Source organism: Grus americana, chromosome 23 (genome assembly GCF_028858705.1).
Source record: "Grus americana isolate bGruAme1 chromosome 23, bGruAme1.mat, whole genome shotgun sequence".
Classification (NCBI taxonomy): domain Eukaryota; kingdom Metazoa; phylum Chordata; class Aves; order Gruiformes; family Gruidae; genus Grus; species Grus americana.
Window position 1 is genome coordinate 144,257 of NC_072874.1, and position 26,500 is coordinate 170,756.

Below are 26,500 nucleotides of genomic sequence, written 5' to 3' on the forward strand. Positions count from 1 at the left end.
CTCCATGGTGTGGGCCCTCCTCCAGGTACATTTTACATGCCAGTTGAGCATTTCTGACTGGAGTCAGCACAAACTAGCTGCCAACTGTCCAGAGCAGACACCGCTCCAGAGGAAACTGCTCTCATTTGTCAGCGTGAGCCCTTTGCAAAACACAACTGGGTTCATACTTTCACATGACCTTTGTTCACTCAGAGGTGAATCGCCTTCATCACTCGTATCTTAATCTTCAAAAGGAACTGGTGGGCTCTGGGCAAAGAGTCAAGAATGCTTTCGCATATTTGGGAGCTCTGCTTTACGCAATCTCTACAGCAACTCGCCTTTGCTGGAAGGGATGAACGATACTGAGCCAGTCAGCAAAACACCCACCCTGGGCAGGGGTGGCAGGGGGCGGTGACTCTGCCTGCTCTTACGCTGGCGTGAATCAGCTGGTGTTTCCCTGCACATGGTGGAGTTACCATGATTTAAAACCTGACAAAGTCAGGATTACCCTGAACCCACACAGAAAAAGTACCTGAAAAGAATGGAAAGTGGGGGAAAGTTGTTTGTGCCGTGCAGACATGCGTCGCTCCAGCCAGGGCAGTTCTCACCCTGCGAAACTTAGGATGGGTTTGTAACCAGTGTGACAAGACCACTGTAAAATCCAGCAAAATTCATCACTGTTCTGCTGGGAACCTAAAGTTACCAGTGACATGATTTTTGCTGTTGTAAATTAGGAGTAACACTACTAGGCCCAATGGAGTTAGACTAGTGTAACTGAGAAGAAAATCAGATGGGTAGAGCTGTGTTTAGACTGGTAGGAAGTTACCCCCAAAATCAGACTTTTAGAACAACTAATTGAGGGACGAGAGGTCACCGAGAGCCCCTAACATTGCATGCACACACCCCCCCCCCTCAGTTGCCTGCAGCCATCCCAGATCTGTACTGCAGGGCAGAGCACGCTGCCTCTGCTACCAGGGGTTTCCCCAAGGCCCCAGCTGCTGCCAGGGCAACGGCAGTTCATGGGGGAGAGCACTAGCACTGTGCAGACACCTGGTGCGAGCCATCGGGGTACTCCCAGCTCCGTCCATCTGCTGTTGGTACCGATTCCTTGTGTCCGGGTCTCTCAGGCAGTGCGGAGGACACGGTGCTTCCTCTGAACCACCTACTGCCTTGTCTGGGGCCTACTGCCTGGAGGGGGCCGGGTGCTCCCTCTCCCACCGGCAGTGGGAAACCTCTGTTCTTACCTTAGCAGCTAGTGCTTGTCTACGTGGTCAGGCAGGATCAGTTCACCCTCCCCGGAATGAGCCACGTGCGTGGAGTCCTGCTGCAGAGGTCTCCCCAAGAAGAGCAGAGCCCCTGACGCATCAGGGTGACGAGGGGATCTGTAGGTTTCACAGCCATTGACGCTGAGCGTTGGGGGAGTCTTGGTGTACCTGTTTTTAACTGGAGCCAAAATTCTGCTACAGCAAGACTGTAGGCATGGCCTTGCAGAACTAACACTGAATCAGAGAAATCCTGCTAAAGAAGTTTATGATATGAAGATGGGGGAGTGCAGAGTGCTGGGAGAGATCTTTAGAGGTTGATAAGCCTTCAAAGTTATCAGAGTCTCATCTTAGAGGCCTTCCTCATCGTGATAACAACACTTAAGTAATCCAAAATTCACCAGCCCAATGTGTTTCAGCATTTCAAACCCCCTTCCCAGTGGGAGTAGAGCTGCTTACTCTTCCCGTCACAGGACTCAGGGGCATCTCTCTGATGGGGACAGGAGAAGCAGAGGATGAAAATGAGGGAGGAGGAAAGTCCCTGCCAGGCTGCCCTTGGTGGTTTTTTTACCTAACTGGGAAGCAGCTGCAGACAATTTTAGCACAGGGGCGAAGAATTGGTGGCTGAGAGGCAGCACATGTGGGGAGCTTAAACAGCCAGTGCAGCATGTGACAGAAGGTAACACCGCCTCTGTGACAAAACAGATGCTGAGCTGCTCTTCCCATGAGCAGAAGTAAACCGGGGCACTGCTTTTTGACTTGCGCAAAATTTTACCAAATCTGTGTAACGTAATCCCTCCATCAAAGGGATGTGCCTAGAACTGCTCAGTAACCTCCGCCTGCCCACAGCACCGTGACGGCATGTCTGCTCCAGCTGGCAGAGAACTGGGACGGAGCCCAGCCTGCAGAAGGGGAGGGTTTAGGAGGAGGTGGGAGCAATAGCTGCAGAGGTGAGCAGATCGGCAGTGCTTGCTGTTTCTCACCCCTTCTCAGACAGACAGCTCAGACAGACAAACTCCTCGTGCAGTGCAAAACCAACCCTGAGTCCTTTCTGTGCCTCTGAGATCATCTCCCAGCCTGGCTCCTGCCCAGCCCTCCCCAACTCCAAGCTGGGTGAAAACAGTTCGCTTTCCATTTTTGAACCTTTATTACTATGGAATATCCAAAACCACAAAACCAACAACACAGTTACAAAAGGAGTTCACGGAGAAATGTGAAGCAGCCTGTGTTTGAAATGCTCTGTGTCACCGTACTGAGTCAAATATAAAATAATGCATATTTATACATATATAAAATATAAAAGGAACAATATATCAGAAATGTATAAACAAGGGCTGTGGAGGCCTTCATGGTATTTACAAGAGATACAGCAGGTGGGGGCCATGAGAGCAGGCAGTGTCCGTTCAGCAGTGAGTTCCAAATGCACCTGTGAGAGTCTCTGTGGACAGAGAGAAGCTCGGAGCTGGGCTCAGCCCCGCTGGAAATGAAGGTTCTGCACGACTGGTGGCTTGGGGGAAAGCCAAAGCCCAGGGTCGGATCAGTCACAGGCCAAGGCAAACCGCGAGCAGAGGCAGTCCCTGGCCTCTTCCCAGGCTCTGACAGCTATGTTAGCGTACCTTCATATTCCCAGCTGTGAAACAGAAGGTCAGGCCCATTGCCAGAAGGGAATAAAATAAAATAAAATAAAAAAAATAATAATAAACTCAACAGAGAGAAGTTCCATGTTCACATCGATAACAGAGCTTCCAAGCAGTCTCCAGCCCGGAACTGTGAGGCCGAGGCCCTCCCCAGAGGCAATGTATTCAAGTAACGGCAACAAGTTGAGGCACTAGGTTGAGTTCTGTTGCATCAAACTTGCCGGCCTTGAGAGAAGTCCCAGTAAGTGCTGCCTATGGCTCTTTATAGCTCCTTGAGGATGATCTGGAACTTGTCCTCTGCTTCCACCATGTCCAGGAGAAAGGCCATGTGGTTGCTGTAGTGCTGGATGATGTTGTTGTCCATATTCACTAGGATCCTAAAGGAGAGGGAGAACAGCTGGGTCAGATGCAGTATGTGAAAGGGTTTGCAGAGCGGTCAGGAAGGATGGACATTACTGCATACCAGCCATAGACTGGGGATAACATCACTGACAAAGCTTCGTGGCACAGGGGCAGCCCTCTACAAAATGTCTCCACACAAAATTCCCATTAACAATTGCCTTTACTGCCCTGTTACTGATCAGTTGTGTTATCGCAGCCATGCTCCTCGCTGCCTGGCAGCCGGGTGGGTTGGCCGCTGCCAGGCTGCTCTGGGAGGCACAAGAAAGCACCACAGCTTCCCCCTTACCCAGTTTGAGTGGCTCAGCCCCTCAAATTAAAGCCACGATACAACACAAAAAAACATCCTGCAGAGCTTTTCGCAATTCTACCCTCAACATGCCTAGGCCCAGCATTTGCCACACAGGCAAATTAATCTGGATTACGGCAGGGTGTGAGTTTAGAGCAGAATTGCTCACTCCTTGCTTCTTGCCTGGGTGCTTTTAGGGGTGCATTATTCTGAACAAGCTGCGACTGCTTTGGGAGTAGATGGAAGCAGTTCGGAATAGGATTCCCTCCTCCTCTCCAGGACAACCTCCCATGCAGACATGCCCTGAGCACTACCTGGGAGCCTCTTCTGTGAGGAACACACATGAGCAGGCTGAGTGTAAGCAGCCAGCTGCTCCAGCCAGAGGCAAATTCCTGCCTGTGCTCAAGGGCACTCCTCCAACCCTGGTGCAGATCACACAGCTTCGCTGACCTGGAATCAATTACACGGAGACATGGGGAGAAGGAAACTTCTCAACAGCTGATTTAAACCTGAGGCTGCAGTTCTGTGCCAGACAAGAGCCCCTCGTTATTGTAAAGGCAGTAGCGGGGCAGCTTTGCATCACCCCGCTCTGTTCCCATAAATCAGATGTGAAATTTGTAACTGTTTGGAGGAAACAAAGAGAACAAATTATCTTTCTTTGCAGAAAGCACATCCCCTCCAGGTTCCTGCTGGGGTCATTAATGGGGCAATAGCATTAATTGTGCAATGCTCCACAAGCCAAGATTAAAAACAAGAAAAAGAAAAGGCTGAGCATCTAACAAATCTCACAGTTGAACAAGCACAAACATGGGCCCCGCTGTGCCTCCAGGGAATGCCTTGGAGGTCAGCGCACCACACTGGGTTGCAGCGACTGTCCTGCCCGTGGGAGCGCAGCGCGTACGGACAGGCTAGTCACAGCCGTAGCCCAGCGTGCCCAAATTTCAGAGGTGAGGGTGGGAGCTCTGTCCCCATGTCCAATCTGTTCTGGTGTGAACTTTGTCCCCGGGCTCAACAGCACGCTGCCTTTCAGCAGACACAAAACACTTCACCAACAGGCTATTAATTCTGTCACAGCACAGTTGGGGAAGGGCATCCCACTCAACGTGGCAGGGGCTGACACACGGGGTCTGACACCATCCAGGGGTCTTCCCGGTGGATCATAACCATCACGGCTGCATCTCACCTCCTGGCACCAGACAGGAGTGGCGCTGGGGCTGCCTGGGAGCAAGGGGCCCAGAGCCCCAAGTCCAGGGAGTCCAGCCCTCCCCAGAGAGGCAGCATGGACACCCAAGGGTGGATTCTCACAAAAAGCCTTGCAACAGACCTGCCCCAGTTATCTCTGACTATCGCAGTGCAGGAAGCCAGAGAAGTCACCTCTTGCTACCCTGCTTCCATCTGATTTCTCAACCACAAAAGATTCAAGGGAGTGATGATTAGGAATCTGAGCCCTGTATTGTTTTTCCAGACCAAACCTCACCAAGATACGAAATTAGTTATTATTGCTCTTGAGTCACCCTGAGACTAAGTTCATGTGCGTGAGCTCATCACACTGAGGCGGCCCATGGCTGACAGTAGGTCCTCACCTGCTGTAAATCCAGGTAGTACCACTGAGCTTCACTACTTTACACTAGATGGAGATCTGACCCTCAAGCTGTAATTACCAAGAGAGGATTGTTTAGGGTGGAGCAAGAGGATAAAATTATTCAAAGGAAAATTAAATCTGGGGGAGCAGGAAACAGTGTCTGACCCTGCCATCTGATAGACTGGAGAAAATCTTGTATGTCCACCCCACTTCAGCAATAACCTATGGCATCAGGAATGTCCAGCTTTCGTTAAACTAGGTGTCAAGTTTATTTTTTTGTTTAATTTCCAGGCATTGCCTTTTCATTAGATACCTCTCTGGTCGTCCATTTTGGGGAAGAGATGGAAAGGACATCTGCCTATTTTCCCTCCCAATCATTATTAAACAACATTTACTCTTATCAGATCACGTAATGAACAAAGCCAAAGCAAAACAAAGCATAGGTGGCCTCTCCCCTGACGCAGTGCCATTTCCTGGTCCACCTGCAAACTCATCAGTGCTTGGATCTCCCTTGTGGCAGATGCTCACAGTCAGTTGGTTCAGAGGAGCTGCCATCGTGATGGTCTGATGACCTGTGATGGCCACAGCACAAGCCACCACCACAGCTGACACACCCGAGTTTAGGCTCAGTCCTGAAGCTGTAATAAAAAACTGACCTCCCCCCTGCCCCCCCGTCCTTGGCAGTTTTCTTCGAGATCAGACTTGAGGCGCTCTCTGACTGAAGGGGTACAGGACAACCCCTCTCTTGTGCCTGTGTTGCTCATTTTCTTTGGGGAGAAAATTTCCATTTCTGGGGCTAGTGGATGAGCAGCACCCAACAGCACTGAGGGCCCTGAGTTCAGGAACAGGTGAAAGTGCCCCCTGACAACTTTGGATACCTCCCTATGGCCCATCCATCACCTTAAAATTAGGACTGTATCTAAAATCCCTCCTAAATGGGGAAAGGTTGCTCAGCTGTGGGTTTAGAGGTGAGGGGGTTGTAACAGCTTCCCAGTTCAGTGACCCCACGTCACAGCACGGAGGAGAGCCCACTGCCTCTGCCCCTCCAAGCCTCACCTTAGCTCTGTTCCCCTTGAAGCAAACAGGTGAAGTCCCACGGGGATCACGTTATGGTGACACCAAATGAGTTGGAAGATCCTATCCGAGGACCTTTAGGACTTTCTCATCTCACGGTCACCAGAAAGCAAATGCAGCAGCAGAACTTTGGACTAACCCTCAGCTCCAAGGCCTCTGTTCCCATGTTCTGTTATGCATACGACCTCTCTGGGGGGCTGTGCTGGTGAGGACAGCGGGGCTGTGTAACGTGGGCCTGGCATCAGCCTTGCCTTTCTGCCTGTCTCTCCCCATGCTCAAACTCTGGACCAGGGCCAGCAACAACAATGAGTTCATCTCCCAGGCAGTCACTGCTGCTTGCAAAGCCTGATTATATCTTGCTCGCTCACTCTGCAAGAAGGGCTCTGGATTTAGCTTTATGAAAATAAGCTTGGGAGCTTATGAGTCGTTCCCTTTCCATCAGCTGAGGGGAGAACTCACTGCCAGAGATGGAGACGACTCAGAGCAAGTTCTTCAGTCCAAAAAACATTTCTGAAAGTGGCACTTGGCTCCACATCAAAACCTCCGCCCTCCACAGAAGACTCAGCGGCTGGTCCTCAGCCCATTCCCTCTCAGCCATGGGGGAGATCCACACAGATCAGTCACTAATAAACACAATGTTGAAATCACTTGAGAAGCCATTTCACATTTCCTGCCAACCTTAGCTGTCACCCCCTGTAGAGCTATACCTGTCTCCCAGCAGCGCCCAAGTGTCTCAAGTGAGACCTGCATTTCCATACCGGGGGTGCCCCAAAGGGTCTGACCCTTCGGGGTGGTGACGGACCTCCCAAATGAGCGTGAAGGTTCCTGTTGACCTCCCTGGTCTGGGGATGGGATGGCAAGGCTGGGAACTGACACTGCCCTTTCAGATCTCCCCTCTTTTCCACTCGGGTTGCCCATGTTCTTATTCAGCCAGTACCGTCTCTTTCTGAGCCAGGAACATTTAGGCACTTGGTTTGGAGACGCAAACATTTCTACTTCTCTGATGGCAGTAAGATAAGTTGTCTATAACCTCAGGCTTTTAGACTGGACACAAAGGAACACCCATTAAACTACCCAAACAATTCCTCCTTCATCCAACTTCCTTTCCTTGGGAGACTTTACACTCCAAACAAATATAATACAAACAAGCATTATCCCAGATCTTTAAAGCCCAGAAAGATCCGAGTTTTATATGCTCCAAATAGCAGACTCACATGGCCATGCTTTTTATTATCTTGTTAAAACGCTATTTCAGCCTATGGCAGGGTACCAAAGAGAGTAGGGTTTTAGAGGCACAGCATAAAAGCAGATGAGAGATTAGCTTACCCTCTTTTGCATTTTTTGTAGACTTTATAAATGCTTTCTTCAGGAAGCCCATATTTTTCTGAAATCTGTGAGAGAAAACATGGCAATTCTTTGTACTTGTAAAATGAAATTCCAATGATAAACATCAAAGACAACACTGAGCCAGGGGGATTCAGCAGCAAAGGATTCCCCCTCCCTTTTACTCAAGAAAAAAGGCCAAAGCAAGGATCTGAACAGGACAATGTGTCTGTGTCTTGCAGTGGGCAGATGGGCAGGCTGCAGCTTGGCCTTGGTTTTTCTTTCTGATGGCTACCACCAGGCCAGGAACCTTGGAGAATAATCTTCATTTTCTTTCTCTCGTTCCCTGGCCTGTTGGGGGCTTGACGCTTCAACGTGCCGGGCACAGGGAGCGCTGAGCTTTGCCTTTGCTGATGCACCAAAAGGTGAGAGAAACTACAGAAAGGGTTTGTGTCTGCTGTGGGTGCATCCAGCTGCACCTTTTGCTTAGATTTTAGCTGATCTGCAAAGCCTTCTGGCAGACCTGCCCTAGGCAAGTATAGTTATGGTCTTGGGATGACAGGAGTTTTGTAGCTTTTTCACAAGCATTTTCTGTAGAGGTTTTTTTACTCTTTGTGGTGAGGGATGGGGGAGAGAGAAGACAGCAAAGAATCCTCTGTGCTGACATTTTTCAAACTATTTTTAAAAGTCTGTAAAACCAACAGAGCTTAAAATGCAGCCATAAAGCCACCCCAAACCTGGAAGGTTTATTGTTTGTTTCCTTCCCAGCAATCTCCAAAGAGAGGTGGGTTATCAGAAGTGCTGCTGATAATCATCACAGAAATATGTCTGTGCGCGCCTCAAACACAACACAGGGAATTCCAGCATGAGGCCAGAACTGGCTTCAGATTGCACATCTACAGCCTTGAGAATGGAAAGGGTGTTCTACAATGGAAAATATGAATGTATTGTCACAAGAGAAGACTTATATTATGATCTGAACAAAACATCTTGCCATGAGGAGTGTTCTTCCCCCCTGCAGCACTAACAACACACAGCCCATGCCAAGAGCTGTGGGTAGAATTCACCTGCTCCTCACAGTTTCCATTTCCATTCTCAAGAGAAAGAAGACATGAGATCTAAGCAGTCTTATATCCAGCTCCCTATATACCAAGTACCGTTGCCCTTTTGTCTGCAGTTTGTTCATGTGCCACAGTTTTTTGATAAGACTTACAGCTGTCCTGAGGCCCTGGAGATCTGGTGTCTTCAACATGAGAGCATCAAACACTTCCTCTGACTCCCTCCGCACATACAACAAGACTGAAAGAGATAAAGCACAGCACTGAATCAGGGCTCCTTACGTCATGCTCTCAGAGTGATGTGGCCTCACGTAATTCAAGATTCAAGGTTACTTGAATCAAATGAGACACTACATTCAAGAAGAGTCCCCATCCCAGGGGTCACCTCTCAGAGGATCATCTTCCTTGGTTTGCTTTGGAGGTATCGGGTCAAACTCATCTGTGAATGAGGCACCACTCCGTTTTAAGGGCAGCCTAAGGAAAGGAATACAATAGTCTCAAGAGGACAGAACAATAGCAGCGAACAAAACAATTCCAGCGATCGAACTTTTGATTGAACAACCAATTACTTCAACAAACATCCAGCAATTAAATATCAGTTCTGTAATTATGGCAGCAGAGTGTCTGCCAGAGTTGCAACTTCCTGCCTAACGCACACAGGGACATCAGGGAGTGCAGGGAGTGGTTTTGGTATCACATCATAAACAAAAGCCTTTTGCACCCTCATGTCATTGTTTCTCTATTGATATCACTAGACAGTGGATCAAGCCCAGGGTAAATGCTGGCTCTCCACACTCTAGACACATTACAAGTGTGATTTCTACTTCATTCCAGTTTATTTTACAGCAGTATCTGCCTCTGGTTACTTGAACCCTTCAGTGATAGTTCTGTGATCTTTTTGTTCCCTCTATCCAATATCGTCTCAATAAGAACAGCAGGACAGTCAGGGACCAGACTCATGTTGGAGTGGCTCACCGGTAGGGAAAGAAAAGTACCTGTGTTTCTGCATCAAGTCCATTCTACACCAAAGTTTAACACATATTTTGACACTCAAGGGCTTCAGGGAGACACTGTGCTGTGTTATTTTGCACCTGTAGGTATATGCTGCCTATGGATATCAAACAGCCGTAAGATACCCAAAGAAACAGAGCAGCTGATGGATGGGAAATACAAACTGCTGCATCCTTACCTGTTTGCAGAGTTGGGAACAGCAGGAGGGAGCACCTTGAAATGGAAAGGAAACATCGATCTTTTAGTTTGCACAGTATCACTGTGTGCCAATGAAGCTGGGGCAAGGGAATACGGGCACATTTTAAACATGATTTCCCTCCTCCCAGTCCATCATTTTTCCTATGCGATTAAACCGAAACATCTGTATGTGTTTCTTAGATTAAATGAAACCTGATATAAAGAACCTATCTAGATTCTCCTCCTCCGTCTAGAAGAGACCTGAACACACCACTAGCTAGACCCAAAAGCAGGTCAAATCTCATAACCTGCTTGGGATCAAGGACCGAGTTTCTCAGTGGGTTCTTTGGTTGTAAAACAGGTTCTTCCAGTCCCCGTTTTTGACGCTGATGCATCAGTACGGCAGCCACCGCAGCAGGATGCTACAGAATTGTCACAGATGGCTTCTCCCCCTTTTTGACAAACTGAGACAGTTGTTTCTTGAGGGAACACTGATGAGTTCTGAAGGCTGTTAGGTCTAGGTCTAGGTTTCCTCAAGTTAAAGGGGATAGAGCAGGGCAGAGGACAAGTGAGAGATGTCCCACACATGCAGGGACTGATATGGTCACATTTTTCTATAGCTGACTTTCTGCTGATATTTTTGCTACCACTCCAGTGCTCTGCGGAAGCTGCAGATGATACCTGTGAACCATAGGAATATCTGGCTGGAAGGAACCTGGAAAGGTTATCTTGCCCATCACTATTGCATGACTATCTAGGCCACTACTGACAGCTACGTCTTCAAGTTCACCACATTTCCACAGAACTGTGGTTTGGTTTTGCTTTTTACATAACACAAGTCACATCTGGGGGGCTGATCAGTTTGGAAATGATGGGAGTGACAGATGAGGGCAAAAGGTTGGTTGTTTTTTGAAGGGACTTACCGTGCCACACCTCTGCAGGTTTGAAAAATGGACGTTGGGGATAAACAGGACTGGCTGGGTTTCGAGGTCAGTCTCTGGCCTCAGGAACGTGATTTCATTCCCTCTGAAGCCAGAGAGCAAACAGCCTTTCAGACCTACAAATGGAAAGTCTAGTTCATCTCAGTTCAGATGGCAGTTTAAGAGGCAACTCCATGCAGAGAGGGGAAAATGCCTGCCCAAGGTCTCCCAACAGAAATATTAGAAAAAAGACGGGACCCTGCAGAACCAGACCTACATGGCTCGCCCAGTGCTCTCTCCCCTAGGGACAGCTCCCTGCCAAGACCCCAAGACAATTCAGGAAGGTTGGTTAGTATTAATAAAAGGCTTCAAGAGTCTTGGTAGGAGACCAGGCAAGGACCTGACTGGCAAGTCATTTCTGAATGGTGCTGACTTCATCAGGCTTGGAAATACCCAGGGCCAGATCTTGTGGAAGTTAACGGACAAGCCTACATGGATTTCAACACACTTCGGATCGGGTAACAAACACTAGCACTGACCATTGTTATTGGAGTCCAGGCACTTTCCTTTCCTTCTGAACTGTTTCCTTTCATCATCCCGCATTTTCCTCTCTGCTCCCTGTGGGGAAGATAAGGCAAAAGTTAGGGCACTGACAGTTCTAACACTGGCAAAAGAGGGTTTACTGGCCATTTCTGGGAGGTAAGCACATTGAGGTAAAGGCAACCTTTTTCAAAAATGCTCATCTCAGAGACCTTCTACAGGCCATCCAGAACTTTCTGATACTTATAAATTAAAAAACAAAAATAAATTTGATTTAAAAATGAAAAATGCTGACAAAAACAGCTGTGAGAAATTTTTCCATGGGAAGATATCTGACGCTGGGGAAGAACCTCTAAGGAGATTCTCATCTCTTCTGCCATTTAAAAACTTGTCAAAAATAGAGTTTATTATGATGCACAATCCCATGTAGGTCTGATATAGGGAAAACTTTCTAATGACCCTGTTCTACAAAGGCCTCAGCAGTGCAGACACATCCCCGCTGTCCCATCTCAGCTGAGGGGACTAACCATCTCTGTTCCTCAGCCCTGACCTCTAGGCTTGTCTAGACTCTCACAACCTTTCTGTTTTTTTTCTCCTGGAGTCACTGGCCACCAGTTTAAAATTCCTCTTGGACAATCTGGTGGAAAAACAATATTCTACCTTATCGCAGAATATCTTGATCTGGCAGACGGCACGGTGCACCAGCTGGCTGGTTCCATTGCCATAGTCATAAGTGTCTATCTGGAGGTTGAGCGGGACACCTTTCACTCCTTTCTGGGAGGAGAAGTCTGTGCTCAGGCAATTCACCCCAATAAATACCTGAAAATAGGAACAGAAATTGGTACAATTTGTTGGTGCTGAAAACATTATTCTCAAACAGCAATGAGAGCAGTGGGTAGGAACAAAAGCAGCTACTGAGATATCCTTCCAACCCTCCCAGCATCAGCCAGGTATGTGAATTGTTGGTTTCCCACCTGATCACAACCACAAGTCCTTCCACACCTATTGCAGCTCTCCATCTCTTCATTAACACTTAGGCTATCCACTCCCACCAGCTCAGGCAAGCATCAGACCAGATGCGAAGGCTGCCTGGGGATGTTCTTGCTGATATTTCTGATCTCTCATTTGAACAAGGGACCCTCAGACAGCAATGCCCTGGAGGAAGGGAGGAGGGCTAGACTACAGCTTCAGGAATTACAAATCATTGCTGCTAGTTAAGTAAATATTCATCGCACACTGCTCTCCTTTATCACTGGGATGGAGTTACCTCCAGTGGAAACTTTTGCAGAAAAGCTGAGCACAACCCTAATCCACATTGTATCTCCAAATTACAAACTCATTTGTGTGACCTTGAAATTTCCCCTGGACTCTAGGGACAGATTTGCAGCTGGAGAAGCTCCCACAGCTCCCTCCAGCAGGGCTGTGGCTGAGGATTTCAGTCCTGAAACCTAACGTCAGATGTAGTCAGTACCTATATATAGAAAACCACTTAACTGTGGCATGAAGTTTAATTGCATGAAGAGAAGTACAGGTGCTACAGACGATGCAAATACCTGACCCCTCTTGTCCAGCTCCCAGCCCTCGCAGCTCTCTGAAGTCTCACCTTTACCTGCCCCAGGCCAGTGCATATACAGACCTTCTGCTAAGAGTTAAATCCAGTTTTGCTGAGGTGTCCCTGAGGGCTTGCCACATACCTGACATATTTCCATTTCTGACAACTTCACCTTGAAGACATTTGTTAACCTCTTGGGTTGTAAAAGACCAAGGTCACCTTTGGGCTAAAAGAAAGGCTTACTGAGATCCCAAAGCAAACCAGAGTTTTCCCAAGCTCTTCAGAGAGATGGGGTATTTATGCTTTTCTTTTTTTCTTAGTTACTTCATCTTTTTTTACATGCTCCTCTCAATCCACACCAGATACAAAGTGTTAACCAGAGACTGAAGAGATGCAGAAGAGACAGCAGAGCTAGAAAGATGTTGATAAAAGCTTTACAGATTTTAAGGTCAAAAGGGACCTTGTGACCTGCCTGGCTCCCCTCCACATCACACAAGCCACAGAAGGGTGGTCAGTCATTTCTGCATCAACATGCTGCCTTGAAAGGAGGGTCTTTGTTCCCTAAGCTGTGGTTTATTTAAATAGGCTTCACCTACATGTGAGTAGAGTCCTGATCTAGGCTGCCTGCTGCAAAAGGCTTTCTTTAGAGTTATCCATCAGCACTAAAAAAACATCTCTTAGCCAGTCTCAGGTGTACCCACAGTGTTTATTAGCTAATGGCAATGCTTAAACACACAGAGCAGCATGGTGTCCTTCCTCACTGTCCTGGCAGACAAACACTACCTGGGGCCACTGGAATGGGATTGTTTGTATTTGAAACTCTCCCTGTCTTTCAGCTGAGAAGTGGGAAGGACGTGCCTGGGCCATCAGAAAGGACGCTACAGTTTTGCTGTGGACCGAGGCTTCCCATATCCCTTCCACAAGCAGTGTGTACCTTTGCTTCTTCATGGATGTTCCACACAAAAGACAGTGCATTGTAGGCCAACTCCTCAATGTTCTGCACTGTGTTGAAGTTTTCTTTACAGTCAGCTGAAATGCAATGGAGAAGCAGTTTATACTCTAACGCTAAGTTTATACCTTAGTGTACATATGTAAGGGAGAGACCAGAAATGACTCGAGGATATTGGCTGGCAACTGCCCTTTGAGTAGTGATATTATGCAAAGTCAATGTAGATTGCTTCTAAATTCAAACAGCCACATGTCTCGCTCTGAGCCACAAGGTGCTCAGCTGCATGGACAAAACCTCTGTCTGGCCCAGCATCACACACAGTGTGGTGGCAGTGGAGAAGGACCAGCAGTACCAAAGCCATTTCTAGCTCAGATTCCTAGACTCCAAGAGGCTACAGGTCACATCTGTAAGAGCCAAAATAGTTTAGCAGTTTCTGTCTCTCTGACTGAGGCTCTTCTTTGATGTACCTTGGGCTCCTAACACATGTCCCTGCATTTGGCAATCACTGTCTTAGAGCCCCCAGAGCTCCTCAGCCTGAAAGTATCTGAGACTAGCGGATCAGCCTGCTCCTCCCCACTTTCCCCTGGGCCAGATCCTGGAGCTTCAACTGCATTACTGTGTATTGGAAAGGCAGTAAAATGGTGCCAGAAGTTATCATCAACTCCATCCAGCCAGCACAATCAGACAGCCCTGCTCATACCAACGTCAATGACTCTCTGCTTGGCCGTCGGCTGGCGGGAATGCCAGTGCTTCCAGAACTTGAGCTGCTCCGTTGGGATCTTTTCGTTGTCAAAAACAATCATCACAACACTCTGAAACACAGCAAGGATATCCCATATCAGTATACACAGCAGGCTAATGCTTGGTGCCCTCACCGCCCTGTCCATCCAGTGCATCCATGCAATGGCCAAGGGCAGCTTAGTGTCATTGTTAATGTTTTATTGCTGGGGAAACTGAGGCAGGCAAGGCAGGGGACTTGAACGGAGTCATGCAGGCAGGTAGTGACAGAGCCAGGACCAAAACCAAGATGCCCTGTATGCCCCCTAATTGCACTGCCCATGAGTTTCCTCTGACTCCAAGGCATACAAGGATGCTGTGCTGGGGGAATGTTAGCAGTGCTGCAGCAAGTATTAGGCTGGGCCAGCCTAAATGGTCTTTTTCTGGAAATTCTTAGTTTCAGGAATCCTGTAAGTCTTGAGATGTCCAAAGTCTAGCCCCTAAATACTGCTCAGGATTGGAGGACCGGGTTTCTTTGCTGGGAACTGAAGCTCAGCTTAGTCTCAGGGGTGGCTCTGAGGCCTGGCCACACATCCCAAGAGCAAGATGGGGAACCTCTCTCCACCTCAGAAGTCTTCCCACCAGAGCCCCCAGCCAGTCTCCAGCTAGCGAGGCCTCTTGTGCATCCCTGCCCTTACTGTGAAAGGTTTCAACTGACAGGTAACATGAAGGCTGTTGCTGTGCATCAGAGGATTAGCTTGCTATGAGTGAATCCATCCCATTCATCCCTTTAAGCCAACATGAGCCACAAAGCCATTACTCTTCATGTTCAGCTCTGTTCCCAGGCCAGTACAATTGCTGGATGTCTGATTACAGCATGTGTCAGCAAAATTGTCAGCTTGTCTCTTACCTTCACTTTATTTGAGGACAAGTGTAAACATTTGCTGTCTCCAGCTGTCCGCAGCGTGATGGGGTAGAACTGTCCTTTGTTGAGGTAGGCCATGGGAGAGTCCCCAGATTTGATGTGAATGGCTTTGGGTGACCCCAGAGTGTATTCAAAGTCACTTGTATGGAACAAAGAGAGAATGACGAATAAGCTCATGCTGCTGTTTCACTCCAAAAGCAAAACAAGTAGACATGCAAGCCTTCATCCTTACAGGTTCCAGACACTGTACACACAGGAGTCTCTGCCCTATTCCCCATCTCACACCCCTACAGCAGTGATTGAGCACCTCCCAGCACAGCACATACCGATTGTCCCCAACACCCTGGGGAGCAGCAGTTCTCACATATCCTCATTTTACGCTTTGGTTTTGGCTTTAAAAACCCTGCACATTATTGTAACCAGTATTTTTCTGTGGATGGCTACAAAACCATTGCACAATCAAAAGCCTAAACCAAACCAAACAAAAATAGATACCTGTGATGAGACTTTTAAAACATCCTAATCTCAGATTCCTGTCTCCAAATTCACACCCATAAATGGCTGACCCAGGAAAACTGTGTCCTAATGGGTCCTGTAGAAACAGGAGGACCTGCAGGATGCTGACATCTGCTTGCATATCCAGGTGCTTAAAAATGGACTTAGAAGTCTGGTGGGCAGCAACTTTAGTCTTTATAGAAAATATTTGTAGTGTTACACAGAGGCAGGTGACATTGTTGACACACAAATTTAAAAGAAGAGCTTGATTTTCAAGAAGCCCTGCTCTTGGGCATTCACCAGCACCTATGAGCATTCAAACCATGAGACTATAGCTCAAGCTACTTTCTTCTGTGAGGAATCTGTGCAAGCCACAAGCCTTCACACAGACCCTTCAAGTGCGCTGAAGATCCTCACATTCCTATTTAGTCACCAACCCATCTCTTTTTCCTGCTCCACCTCCCCTGTGATGCCATCTCTGTAGATAGGCTTTGCAACTCCTCTTATCTAGAGCCAGGAGAGCCAGAGAACTTCAGTGCACAAATAAACAGCAAACAGCTTGCTGACGAACATGAGCTGCTGCCTGTGTGAAAATCCCCACGTCTGACAGCTGAGTCACAGAGTCAGGTGACTCAGGAGACAAATAAAAAGTGGGAGGTGGAATAATGATGTTACCTACTCAGAGGTTTGATGCGGTATCTAGAGCAGGGAAGCTCTGCCTGAGAGAGGGGTGGAAAGGAGGAAGAAATCCCTCTCATGTTTTAGGAATGAGAGGCAGTGATACCTTCTAAAATCAAGGTTGACTAACAGTGCTAAACCCAAAGCAAGAACCTAAACCTTAGGAGAAGGCTGCTTATCACCCTCATCAACTGTCATCCTCATTTTCTCTGTCATTTACCCCATTCCAAGTAGTTTGTGGAAAGATGGTGCAGCCACCCGGATCTATCTGTAGCACAGGGCCCAAGCAGTGCTCCCTGGGAAAGGGGTGTTATGCACAGCAAACCCTCACATAAAAGACCTCAGTGCCGCACCTCCCCTTGTGCAGGTGAAGGTGCTGATGAGATGTGACCAGAGCAGTGGAAGCAGCTGCCACTGGATTTACACCACTTTGGTCAACAGAATACAGTCTGAACCACACACCTCTCGAGGTAAAAAAATGAACTGGCACAACCCCATTTAGCAACTTGAACTTAACATTGGGGTTGACTCCTTTTCAGAAAATCATTTCAAATCTTAATCCCTGCTTCCTACTACAAACACTAAAATTCATCCCTGCTTTGTGTCTAAAAAGTCATGGAACAGCAACATGCTCCTAAGACACCAGGGGGACACAACTTTACCCTGCAAAAGCATGAGATTGATGAGTTTGCAATGGTCATTATGAAGGCTGGCACTGGGAGGAGGAAAGGGATGCAGTCCTTCCCCAGGAAAGGGACACAGCCAAAGGCACTGGACCCCAGAGACCATGGATTGGCAGTTACCTCTTAACACTGTCCGTAGCATAACTCTCGGGGCAAGGTGGCTCTGGCTGGGGTTTAAGGATATCACTGAAGAGCAGCGACTGTAGACAAGTGGGAAGAAAAACAGTCAAAAGTAAAATCTTTCATTGCTTTGTCCATACATCTTGTCCCAGACATTGCAACAGAGGCCATAGACAAAACATGGACCCTCATTTCGAAGCCTTATCCAACTTCCAAAACCAATGTAAAAACCCCAACAATTCAATGGGAACAGCATCAAGCTTCTAATGCAAAAGCAAAGCTCCCGCTGACTCCAGCATGAGCAAACCCCAAACTAGAGACAGCCTCACGCATCACCCTCTGGGCTGCACTGCCAGCATGCAACCCACCACCGGCTCTGACCTCCTGGGGATCCTCTTTGAAAGTGCTGTCTGGCTGCCACCGCTGCTGTGGTGGGGCTACGGGGATGGTCTCGAAGAGGGAGTTCAACGAGCTGTTGTCGTACACATCCCCTGGAGGGACCATGTAGTTCTCTGGGGTGGCATCCAGCTTGCTAGTGCCTGGTGGAAGCATGGCCAGCTTGTGAGAAGTAGGGACGCCTTCAAGACTTAAGCCATTCTTCTTCTGTGGCTCACAATATTCTTGGGTCATGGAAACATTTTCAGACAAGAGCTTCATGAGATGGGCTGAGCCATCAAAGGATGCGATCTCTGGGTCGTACTCCATGCCGTGGCAGTGCCTGATGGAGAAAGGGTCCTGTCTCAAACCAGAGCAGAGGGAGGACAACCCCAGCAAGTTGTCACAGCAAGAAGCAAGTGCCTTGATGTGCTGCTGGAAGCAAACTGCACAGTCTAGCTGCCAGGTGACCTTGAGTCAGCTGTGTACATCTCCTGCTTGGTATGGGAGATCTGACAGGCCTGTGGGTGATCTCCACACACACCTCTCTGCCATCAGCAAGAGCCAGAGGTGCTCAGCAGATACGGGATGATCACACAGAATCAGAGAATACAGTTTAGATATGGTTTGGGGCTGCAGATCCAGGGCCTACAACCATTATTTCTTTATTTAGGCTACTAAACAGAACAGCAGGGACGGTAAGAAAGATAACTGTGATGTGGTCTTTCCATCTTAGTCTTTTTAAGGATCATTGACACTGAAAGTTGATTTTTTTAAAATGGTTTTTTCTTTTTTTTTTCAGGAAAGCTGATTCTTGTACAAATTTACAAACTCCAGGAGCTTAGAAAGCAAAACTCCCAGAGAACATGATATCAGTGAAAAATTGACATGGCTGCAGTGTTGGAAGTGAGGTGTATGGCCCAGATTTAAGAGCACTTCTGAGCAGAAAAGTATAGGAGCCATCAAGTGATAAGGCCATGTACAAAACCGCACTCCTCTTGCACACAGAAACCATCCCTTTGTGCAGCATCCCAAGAACTGGTCCCTTCTGCAGTGGTGACTGTGTGACCCTGCTGACTCCACAGCCCTAGCTGAGCTGGGAAAAGGTGGCTTATTGTCCCTGTTACCATGCTCAGCAAACAAACCAACCCCCACCCTACCAACCCGCACACCTCTTGGCAGCATGAGCTACCCCCAAGGGAAGTAAAGCTGAACGAGTAGCTCCCACCCACTCTGCTTTAAGAGCTTCACCTTCAGGTATGTGCTGAAATTTCTGTAGTTGATAAAAAACATATCACTGTCCAGAATGCAGTGGCCTTTCAGAGAGGAGAAAAACAGCTTAACTCAGCTTACTTACAAAGAAGGAATGAAGTATCATTCAAGAGGCTTATTCTATCGAGTAGTTAAACACAGACAACCAGAAAAGGTTGCCAAAGTACACAGCATCCAGGAAGGGGAACTGAACTCATAGTGGCAAATGAGCCATTTATTTAATAGTTAATTATCTAAAAACCTCAAAGAACAAATGGGAGTCACTGGAAGAGAATCCTGGGAGACTGGAAGCAAGTGAAACAGAAATCCTTATCAGCCTAATGAATAGAAGAGGACTTGATCATTCCCTTCTTGCTGCCAATGCTTAATCCCTTTCCTATTTCCAGTTGTCACAAAGTAGGAAATAAAGACAAATTCTTCAGTTGCTGCAAATCAGTGCAAATCCTCTGAACACAGCTAGACAGATCCTCAGTTGTGTAAATGGGTGTAGCTCAATTTATACCTGCTTTAGGATCTGGCCTAAAGAATTTTAATATATGTCTCAGGGTTAATAACCTCCACTGTTATTACCAACAACACTGTGCTTTGATGTCTATTTTATGCAAGCTAAGAGACCCATCATGCATGCAAGCAGCTGCAGGAGAATTAGACAGCTATAGAGAGCAAAAAATGAAGCTAACCTCTTTCCTAGTTCATTGCGTCCCATCATACCAGATGGAAGAATCCTCTTCTCCTTTGGGACCTAGAACAAGGGAGAACAAAGAGTTTGTTTATTGTTAGATTAATGGAAAACAGAGGCAAAATTAGCCTTGTCTGTGTAGCGAGTGAAGTCCCATAGATAAAACACTGGGTGAATAATAAACACTGGGTGAGGACACAGGGGGCCTGGGCTCTTTTGCTGGTTCTGCCACAGATTCCCAAGGTAACCTTAGGCAAGCCACATCATTTTGCTCTGGAAGGACTTTAAAAGCACCCAAGTGAATGGGAACATCAGCCTTATTGGTTTCAATTAGGGCTAAATCATATCCACATTTCTTGAAGCCCCAGCAACACTGGAAAAATAAAGATGCTAGGGTCGGCAAGGCACCTAGCTATTCCAGCTCCATGTCTCTCAGAGCATTCCTGTTCCTTATATGAAAGCTGTCAGGTAAAAAAAAAAAATACCAGGCTAAGACTCAAGACGCCCAGGTTCAGTTTTCCACCCTGTTCCGGGTTTCTGGGTTCCCTCTACAGTATAATGGTGTTTTGTGCCTCAGTTTACCATCTGTGCACTGGGGATAATAGTGGCACTCTATGCCTGAGGGTGTTATGAGGTTCATTGCATAAACAACGTGAAGAGCTCAGGAGATGGGTACCCTTGTAGGGTGGCTGAGCACCCTATTTTACCTTCATGCTTCTCTTCTGGGACAAACTCCCCCAAGACACCCAGCCCCAGTGAGAACATACCATGTAGTAGTCATAGAGCAGGCTCAGGGCAGCCACGCTGTCATCATCTCCGTTCACCCTCATCATAGCTTTGGTGGCTGCAGTCAAGGGGTTCTCTAGGTAGGTTTTCCAGGCTTCATCTTCATTGGTGTAGGGGAATTTCTGGAAGTTCATGGTGTCATTCTTCATCAGACGCACAGATCTAAAACTGGGCCAGACGGAGGAAACTGAATGAAGGGTAATAATTTTCAACAGCACTTTCCATGCCATACAGCTGAACACATGAAGGGCTTCCCAAAGGCACTGCTGGAACAGAGAAAGAATGCTTTCCTGGTCCTTAACTCCCAGAGTCTTTGGGATTACCAATTCTTCTGCCTGTAGCTATGTACAAAATTAGGCCAGAGTCTCTCTGGTGGGGCCATGCAGAGAGGCAGACATACCTCTGCTTCCCTCCTCCTGCCCCAGGGATGCAAAACACCACGACATCGTCTGCAACTGCTCCTTCCTCAGCCAGCACATGCTACCAGCCAGATCACACACCACCAAGGTGGGACGTTGGTCGGTAACTTGAATGCAACATGACCAGGAGACTTTGCAAAATTTTTCCTTGAATTTGGAGCTAAAGGCCAGTGCAGCCCACAAATGTAAGTGATCACTCGCTGTTCAGAGAACTTGACCTACCCAGACAAAACCAAACACAGTCATTTTTCTTTGCTGTAGTTCGTGGTTTTTAAATTCCGTTCCAATCTAACTTAGGGGCTTTTTTCAATCATTTGTATATGATTTTACATAGAGAGAAGTAGACAGGCAGATCACAGCACCCTCCCTTCCACTAAAAAATTCCTGACAAAGGTGAGGCTCATGGGACTACGTGAGCTGAGAAGCAACATACCAAAATAATGCCCTGCCTGTCCTCTCTTCTGGCACTTTCTCCAGGTCTCTCCATCTTATATTAACAAACTGTCAGACACTTAATTACCCAAACATCGGTCATCTTTCATTTTCCTCCAGCAAATCCTACTAGCAACCAGCACAGAAACACCTCCGTGCATTCCCTGGATGCTCCACGCTGCAGGTTCACCCTGCTCAGAGGAGAATGAATCAGTGGCCGTACTCCTGTCACGTCCTTCAATCATGTGTATATGGTGTCACCACAACAGCTCATACTATTTATCATAAAAACCAAGCTTTGTGGACAAAAATTACTTTTTCATAAACATGGAAACGTCCTGGAAGGGCAGACTGGTTTTTTTTAGTGGAAGAAGTTTAAAAAAATTATAAAAAGAAAGATTTCTTTAAATCTCCAAAGTTGCCAAGAGCAGAACTTTTTCAATTGCTGATTTTTTTTATGGAAAGGCAAAGAAAATCTACAGGAATTTAGGTAATGAATGCTACATTTTAATAGCATTTTATAAGGAATATGTTGTTTCCATTAAGCTGCTCTCCATATGTTTATAGTAAGTCCTGGTCTAGATTTTTAAGTGAATCATTTGGAGAACAGTAATTCCTCTTGAAAGGAATCTGGCATCTCTGCAACTCCCAATTATTGCTAACCACGACAGACACTGCCAGCCCATTTGGTGTGAGCTGCCCACGCTGACAGGGTGAAAAACCAGGTGCTCAGTGGATGCTCCTGGGCTGGAAACTGGAAGGGTGTGGAGATGGACCTTGGATGCGGTAAAAGGTGCTGGTCCATCCTCCCTGGCAGCTCAGCCGAGATGACTTCACTCCTGCACAGGCACCGTTCTCTCACACTGCCAGGTCTCCAGCGGGGAATACACATATAAACCATGCATGGATAGTTCTGGTGATGTTCCTGGATCAAACTCAGTGCTCTCCTTGGCTGAGCGGAGTGGCAGCCCTATAATGGTACAGTCTCTCCCAGAGCAGCCCAAGGGCCATCAAGGGCTACCTCTGCTGTCCTTGTCACCTTTTTATTAAAGAATATGTTGCTTCCACACAGAGTCCCTCCGCATCTGAGCTGCAGACAGCAGAGAAGCTGGTAACAGCTCTGCTAATGGCCTGAGGCACCCAATTCCCACTAGTTTCTCTGCTCAAGCCGCAGCAGGCGCCTGAGCTCAGGTTGGTACAGAGAGCAACTGCTTCCACCTTACGGTTCTGGCCACCGCCAGCTCCCATCATGCACCGGTATAACGGAGATGCTGAGTTTGCTCCTCTTCTCCCTCGCACATCAAGATGATGCACTAACACCAGTTTCACCCCGTGCATGAAACTTCACCAGGTGTTTTGTGAGTTTCGTTGTCTTTAGCGTTTCTCACGCAGCCCTCCCTCCCCTTCAGTGCCGCTGCTGTCTCCAAGGCGAGCAATCGGCATGACTCAGATTTCACTGCTGTCGACTTGGCGATGGGCTGTTCAGTCCTGTCTGGACAGGAATCCTCACCCGTTCTCAATCCGATTTTCTCAAGGAAGAATAGGCAGCAACAGAGCTTGCTCTCAGGGTGAGACTCAGCTCCTATCACTTGTAATCAACATAGATAAACACACCATAGTAAGATGTAGCAACAAAGTGTTCAGGAGCTTAAAAAAGCACAGATATCATAAGGAAAAATGCTTTGGAGCTTTATTCTCCCTCACTCTGGCCCTCAACTGAAGCACTCCTTGTTATATGACTCTGTTCTGCCTCCCTGCCTTGTCACTTTGGCATGGCACAACCGCTGTATGCATGAGCGGTTGATGTTTTAGCATCTTATCACCTGGTCTGCTCTCTGGAGGCAGAGGGAAGTTAGAGGGGGGGTGTTGAGATTTCAATCCTTTGTAGCTGTGTCCAGTTTATGAAGAATACAAGTTTGAAAAGCACCCTAGGAGCCAGCATTTCATATTCACATGGGGTTCCTGGCTTCGCTGAGTATCTCTGGCTGTGCTGCTTGCAGACATCACCACCTCATCACTGCCTGCCCTACGCCTCTGCTAGGATAAACTGTTCCTGCAGCAGCGGTGGCACAACGGAAAACCTGCCCTACCCTGGACCTGGCATACTAAGGCAAAAGCACTCTCCCAATGTCATATGCTGTGCGCTGAACTGGAGAGCTAAAATGTGGGCACACGTTGCCTTATGGTACGCCTGTTACAAAGCAGCAAACTCCAGCAGAAAGGAGAGACTGGAAGATTAGGACAGCAGCATTTTAGGCTACTCCAGCACAACTCATTGGAGGCTTCAGTCAGGACCCTGTAGTGCTTAGAAATCACAAAGTCCTGGAAAGTCAGCGTGCTGACAGCACAGGAACACAGCAGCCCCTTCTGCACGCTGGGAACTCCACTGGTCCCAGTGAGCTTGCACTGATTCACCCAGCTGAGGACTTGGACAAAGGTGACATGATGGGGTCATGCATTTACTCTGTCTTGTTTCTTTTCCAGAATTCACATGATCCCTGGCAGTCACTGAAATATATCTGAGTGGAGCCACGTGAATTGCCGCAGATAAAACTCTGCAGCTAGGACAGCTCTGCAGATGAGACGTAATGCAGACTCCATCCCACCTCACTTTTCCAGAGAAGTTGGCTCTGCTCTGACCCTATTCCCCAAGGTCAGCAGGGCTAACCAGTATCTGAAGAAAGAGGGTGATTTGAGGAGATAAGCAGATATGATGACATGTTTAGAGGCACCTTTTTGACATCAGATGCTTTTCAGTTCATGCAGCTACAGCATACCCTCATGTTCGTTTGCTTCTACAGCCTACTTCCAACTCAGCATTAGCAATCTCTGTGAAGAAGAAAGGCAGGAAAGAGACATCCAAATCCAGATCCAAACACACGTGAACTTTACTTTCATCACTCCCTGAGATGCCCCTTCCATGTGGCTATGCCATGTTTGTCCACTGCAAACTGTCTGCTCTCTGTTTGGCAGAACAAACTTTCCCTTTACAGGCAGTCGCCTTGGTGCAGTGACTCAGACAAAGCGAGGATCGGTTAGTGAAACACAAACATGTGGGACCAGCAGCCTCCCTTCTTGTGTGCACACACTCGCCTCGCTGGAGCCTCAGGGTCATGCGCAAAGCAGTGCATGATTTTGGGAAAGGAGCAGTCTATTTGTTTCCAAACAGTTTAGAATTTGACACAAGGTGATACCAGCCCCCTTTCCCCGCTCCATCCCACCCAATCTCTGTTTCCCCTATTTATCTGCCAAGCGTACTGTAACAGTGGCCTCCTGATTATGAATAAACACTCAGGGCTATGCTGAAACAGGAGAATATGCCCAAAGGGTCTAGGTGGGGAGATCAGCCAAGCAGGAAAGAAACACTTGTATTCCTTTTGCCTTTTGTTGGGTTTCAGTGGGTGGTTTTGCCGGCCTTTAAGCTTTGTGTTGCTTGTCTTTGTTCTCTCCCCTATAACCGATTAGGCCTCCAACCTAAATATTAGCCACACCAGATGCTGATGGCTTCAGAGAAACATCACATTGTCAAAGGAGCAGAGAATCCATGGCAACCAGCAGCAGGAATTCAAAGCCACAGAATAAAGACCCCGGCCCACAGGACTTCAGAGATACCCCAGGCAGTTCACACGGGGGCTTTCATTAGCCCCGGCTTTGTGCCTTGCACTCCCCTCCCTATTGAAATAACCCTGACAGTTCCCCAAGTGCCTCTTATCAGTCATATGGGGAAGGATCAACACTACACCTGAGAAAGCAGGGCCGATGAAGAGCAGCATTTACCATGACTGCTTTGTGGGGGTAGAAATTTTAGCCTGTAAACCAGGCCCCCTTGCCAAGGAAGAACAGCATCCCACAAGGTGGCCTCATTACTAAATCCAAACTTCTCAGCTAAATTCTGATTTCACTTTATCTTTGCAAGTTTAACAAATAAGCACATGTGAAGACAATGTGGTAGTACAGCCATCAGTAAGCATACTGTCACAGGCCCATTCACACAGTCAGGAAAAAATCCAGACAAAGTATCAAGGGGAAAAAAAAGAAAAAAAGAAGAAAAAAAGAAGAAAAAAAGAAGAAAAAAGAAGAAAAGAAGAAGAAAAGAAGAAAAAAGAAAAAAGAAAAAAGAAAAAAGAAAAAAAAAGAGAAAAAAAAGAGAAAAAAAAAGAAACATAACAAACACAGGGACTAATGATGAAAAAACTTTGCCTGGATGCCAAGTACAATACAGTGTCGATCCATAGGCGTCAAAGGAGACCACTAATCTCATGGACCCTGACCTGCACTGTCAACCGGACAGAAATATTTTCTCTGGCAGCTGGATAACAATGTGGCCTCTGTCACTGGGTTTCTTCAGGGGCATTTCAGCTGCATGATCAGCCTCAGAGTAGTGCAGTACGTTCACTCAGCACAGCAGGTAGATGTTTCCTAGCCATCCCTCAGCTCTGTTTCACCCACAAAGACAGTGCCTAAGCCTCTCTTTTTCCTGGAAGCATGTGGCTTGCGTGGCAGATGCATGAGACAGGCTAACCCCACCGCACTCAACCAGAGACCCTGCACAGATGCACACAACAGGGCATCTACCTGCATTTAATAAGTGCAGAGCAGAAATGTGCAGAGGCTGGGATGGAAAGGAAAGGGGCCATTATGAGCATCTTTGAGAAATTGCTCCTGTTTCCCAAAAGTAGCTGAGAGTCCTCAGCATTGGTGGAAGCCAGCGGTGCTCAGCACCACCCAGGATGATGGGTTAGCCGTGCAGCTGGCTCCAGCCATACAGCAGGGAAGGTGTGGTGCGTCCCTACAGGTGGGATGGAGGAGGGTGGGGACCGGGGCGATGCACATTGTGCTGACACTCGGGGAGATAGAACCCTGCCAAGCTCTTTGACTGAATCCCCTACCCCAACTCTCCTGCGGAGCTGAAACCAGTTGGAACAGTTTGCAGGCTGATTCCAAAGCATTGTGGAGCCAGACAAACCTTCCAGGGACAGGCACTACCTGGGTAATATGTGGCAAACTCACCTGTCTCCTGGCCCTCTTGGGTTACTCACAGCTCTTTAGGACCCACAAACCCAAGATCCGAGCTCAGTGTTCTTCAATTTTTACACCAGCCTAACTCCCCTCTTTTGAAGCTATTTATTATCACAGGAGGAGAAAGTGAGACATGGGGATTGACATT

General features: G+C 47.6%; 1 protein-coding gene across 2 annotated transcripts in view; it reads right to left on the reverse strand.

Moving 5' to 3' along the window:
* Positions 1-2,489: 2,489 nt before the first annotated feature.
* GRHL3 (grainyhead like transcription factor 3) overlaps positions 2,490-26,500 on the reverse strand; it is a 30,002-nt gene continuing 5,991 nt past the window's right edge. For both annotated transcript variants that reach the window (XM_054802450.1, XM_054802451.1), the window contains exons 3-17: positions 20,464-20,650; positions 19,698-19,759; positions 17,752-18,088; positions 17,371-17,450; positions 15,380-15,533; positions 14,453-14,564; positions 13,738-13,832; positions 11,912-12,070; positions 11,251-11,329; positions 10,715-10,848; positions 9,793-9,827; positions 8,989-9,077; positions 8,759-8,844; positions 7,549-7,613; positions 2,490-3,255 (exon numbers count right to left, since the gene is read on the reverse strand). In XM_054802450.1, coding sequence (XP_054658425.1) covers positions 3,141-3,255; positions 7,549-7,613; positions 8,759-8,844; positions 8,989-9,077; positions 9,793-9,827; positions 10,715-10,848; positions 11,251-11,329; positions 11,912-12,070; positions 13,738-13,832; positions 14,453-14,564; positions 15,380-15,533; positions 17,371-17,450; positions 17,752-18,088; positions 19,698-19,759; positions 20,464-20,650 — 1,789 coding nt within the window. In that variant the 3' untranslated portion in view covers positions 2,490-3,140. The remainder of the gene's footprint in view (positions 3,256-7,548; positions 7,614-8,758; positions 8,845-8,988; positions 9,078-9,792; positions 9,828-10,714; positions 10,849-11,250; positions 11,330-11,911; positions 12,071-13,737; positions 13,833-14,452; positions 14,565-15,379; positions 15,534-17,370; positions 17,451-17,751; positions 18,089-19,697; positions 19,760-20,463; positions 20,651-26,500) is intronic.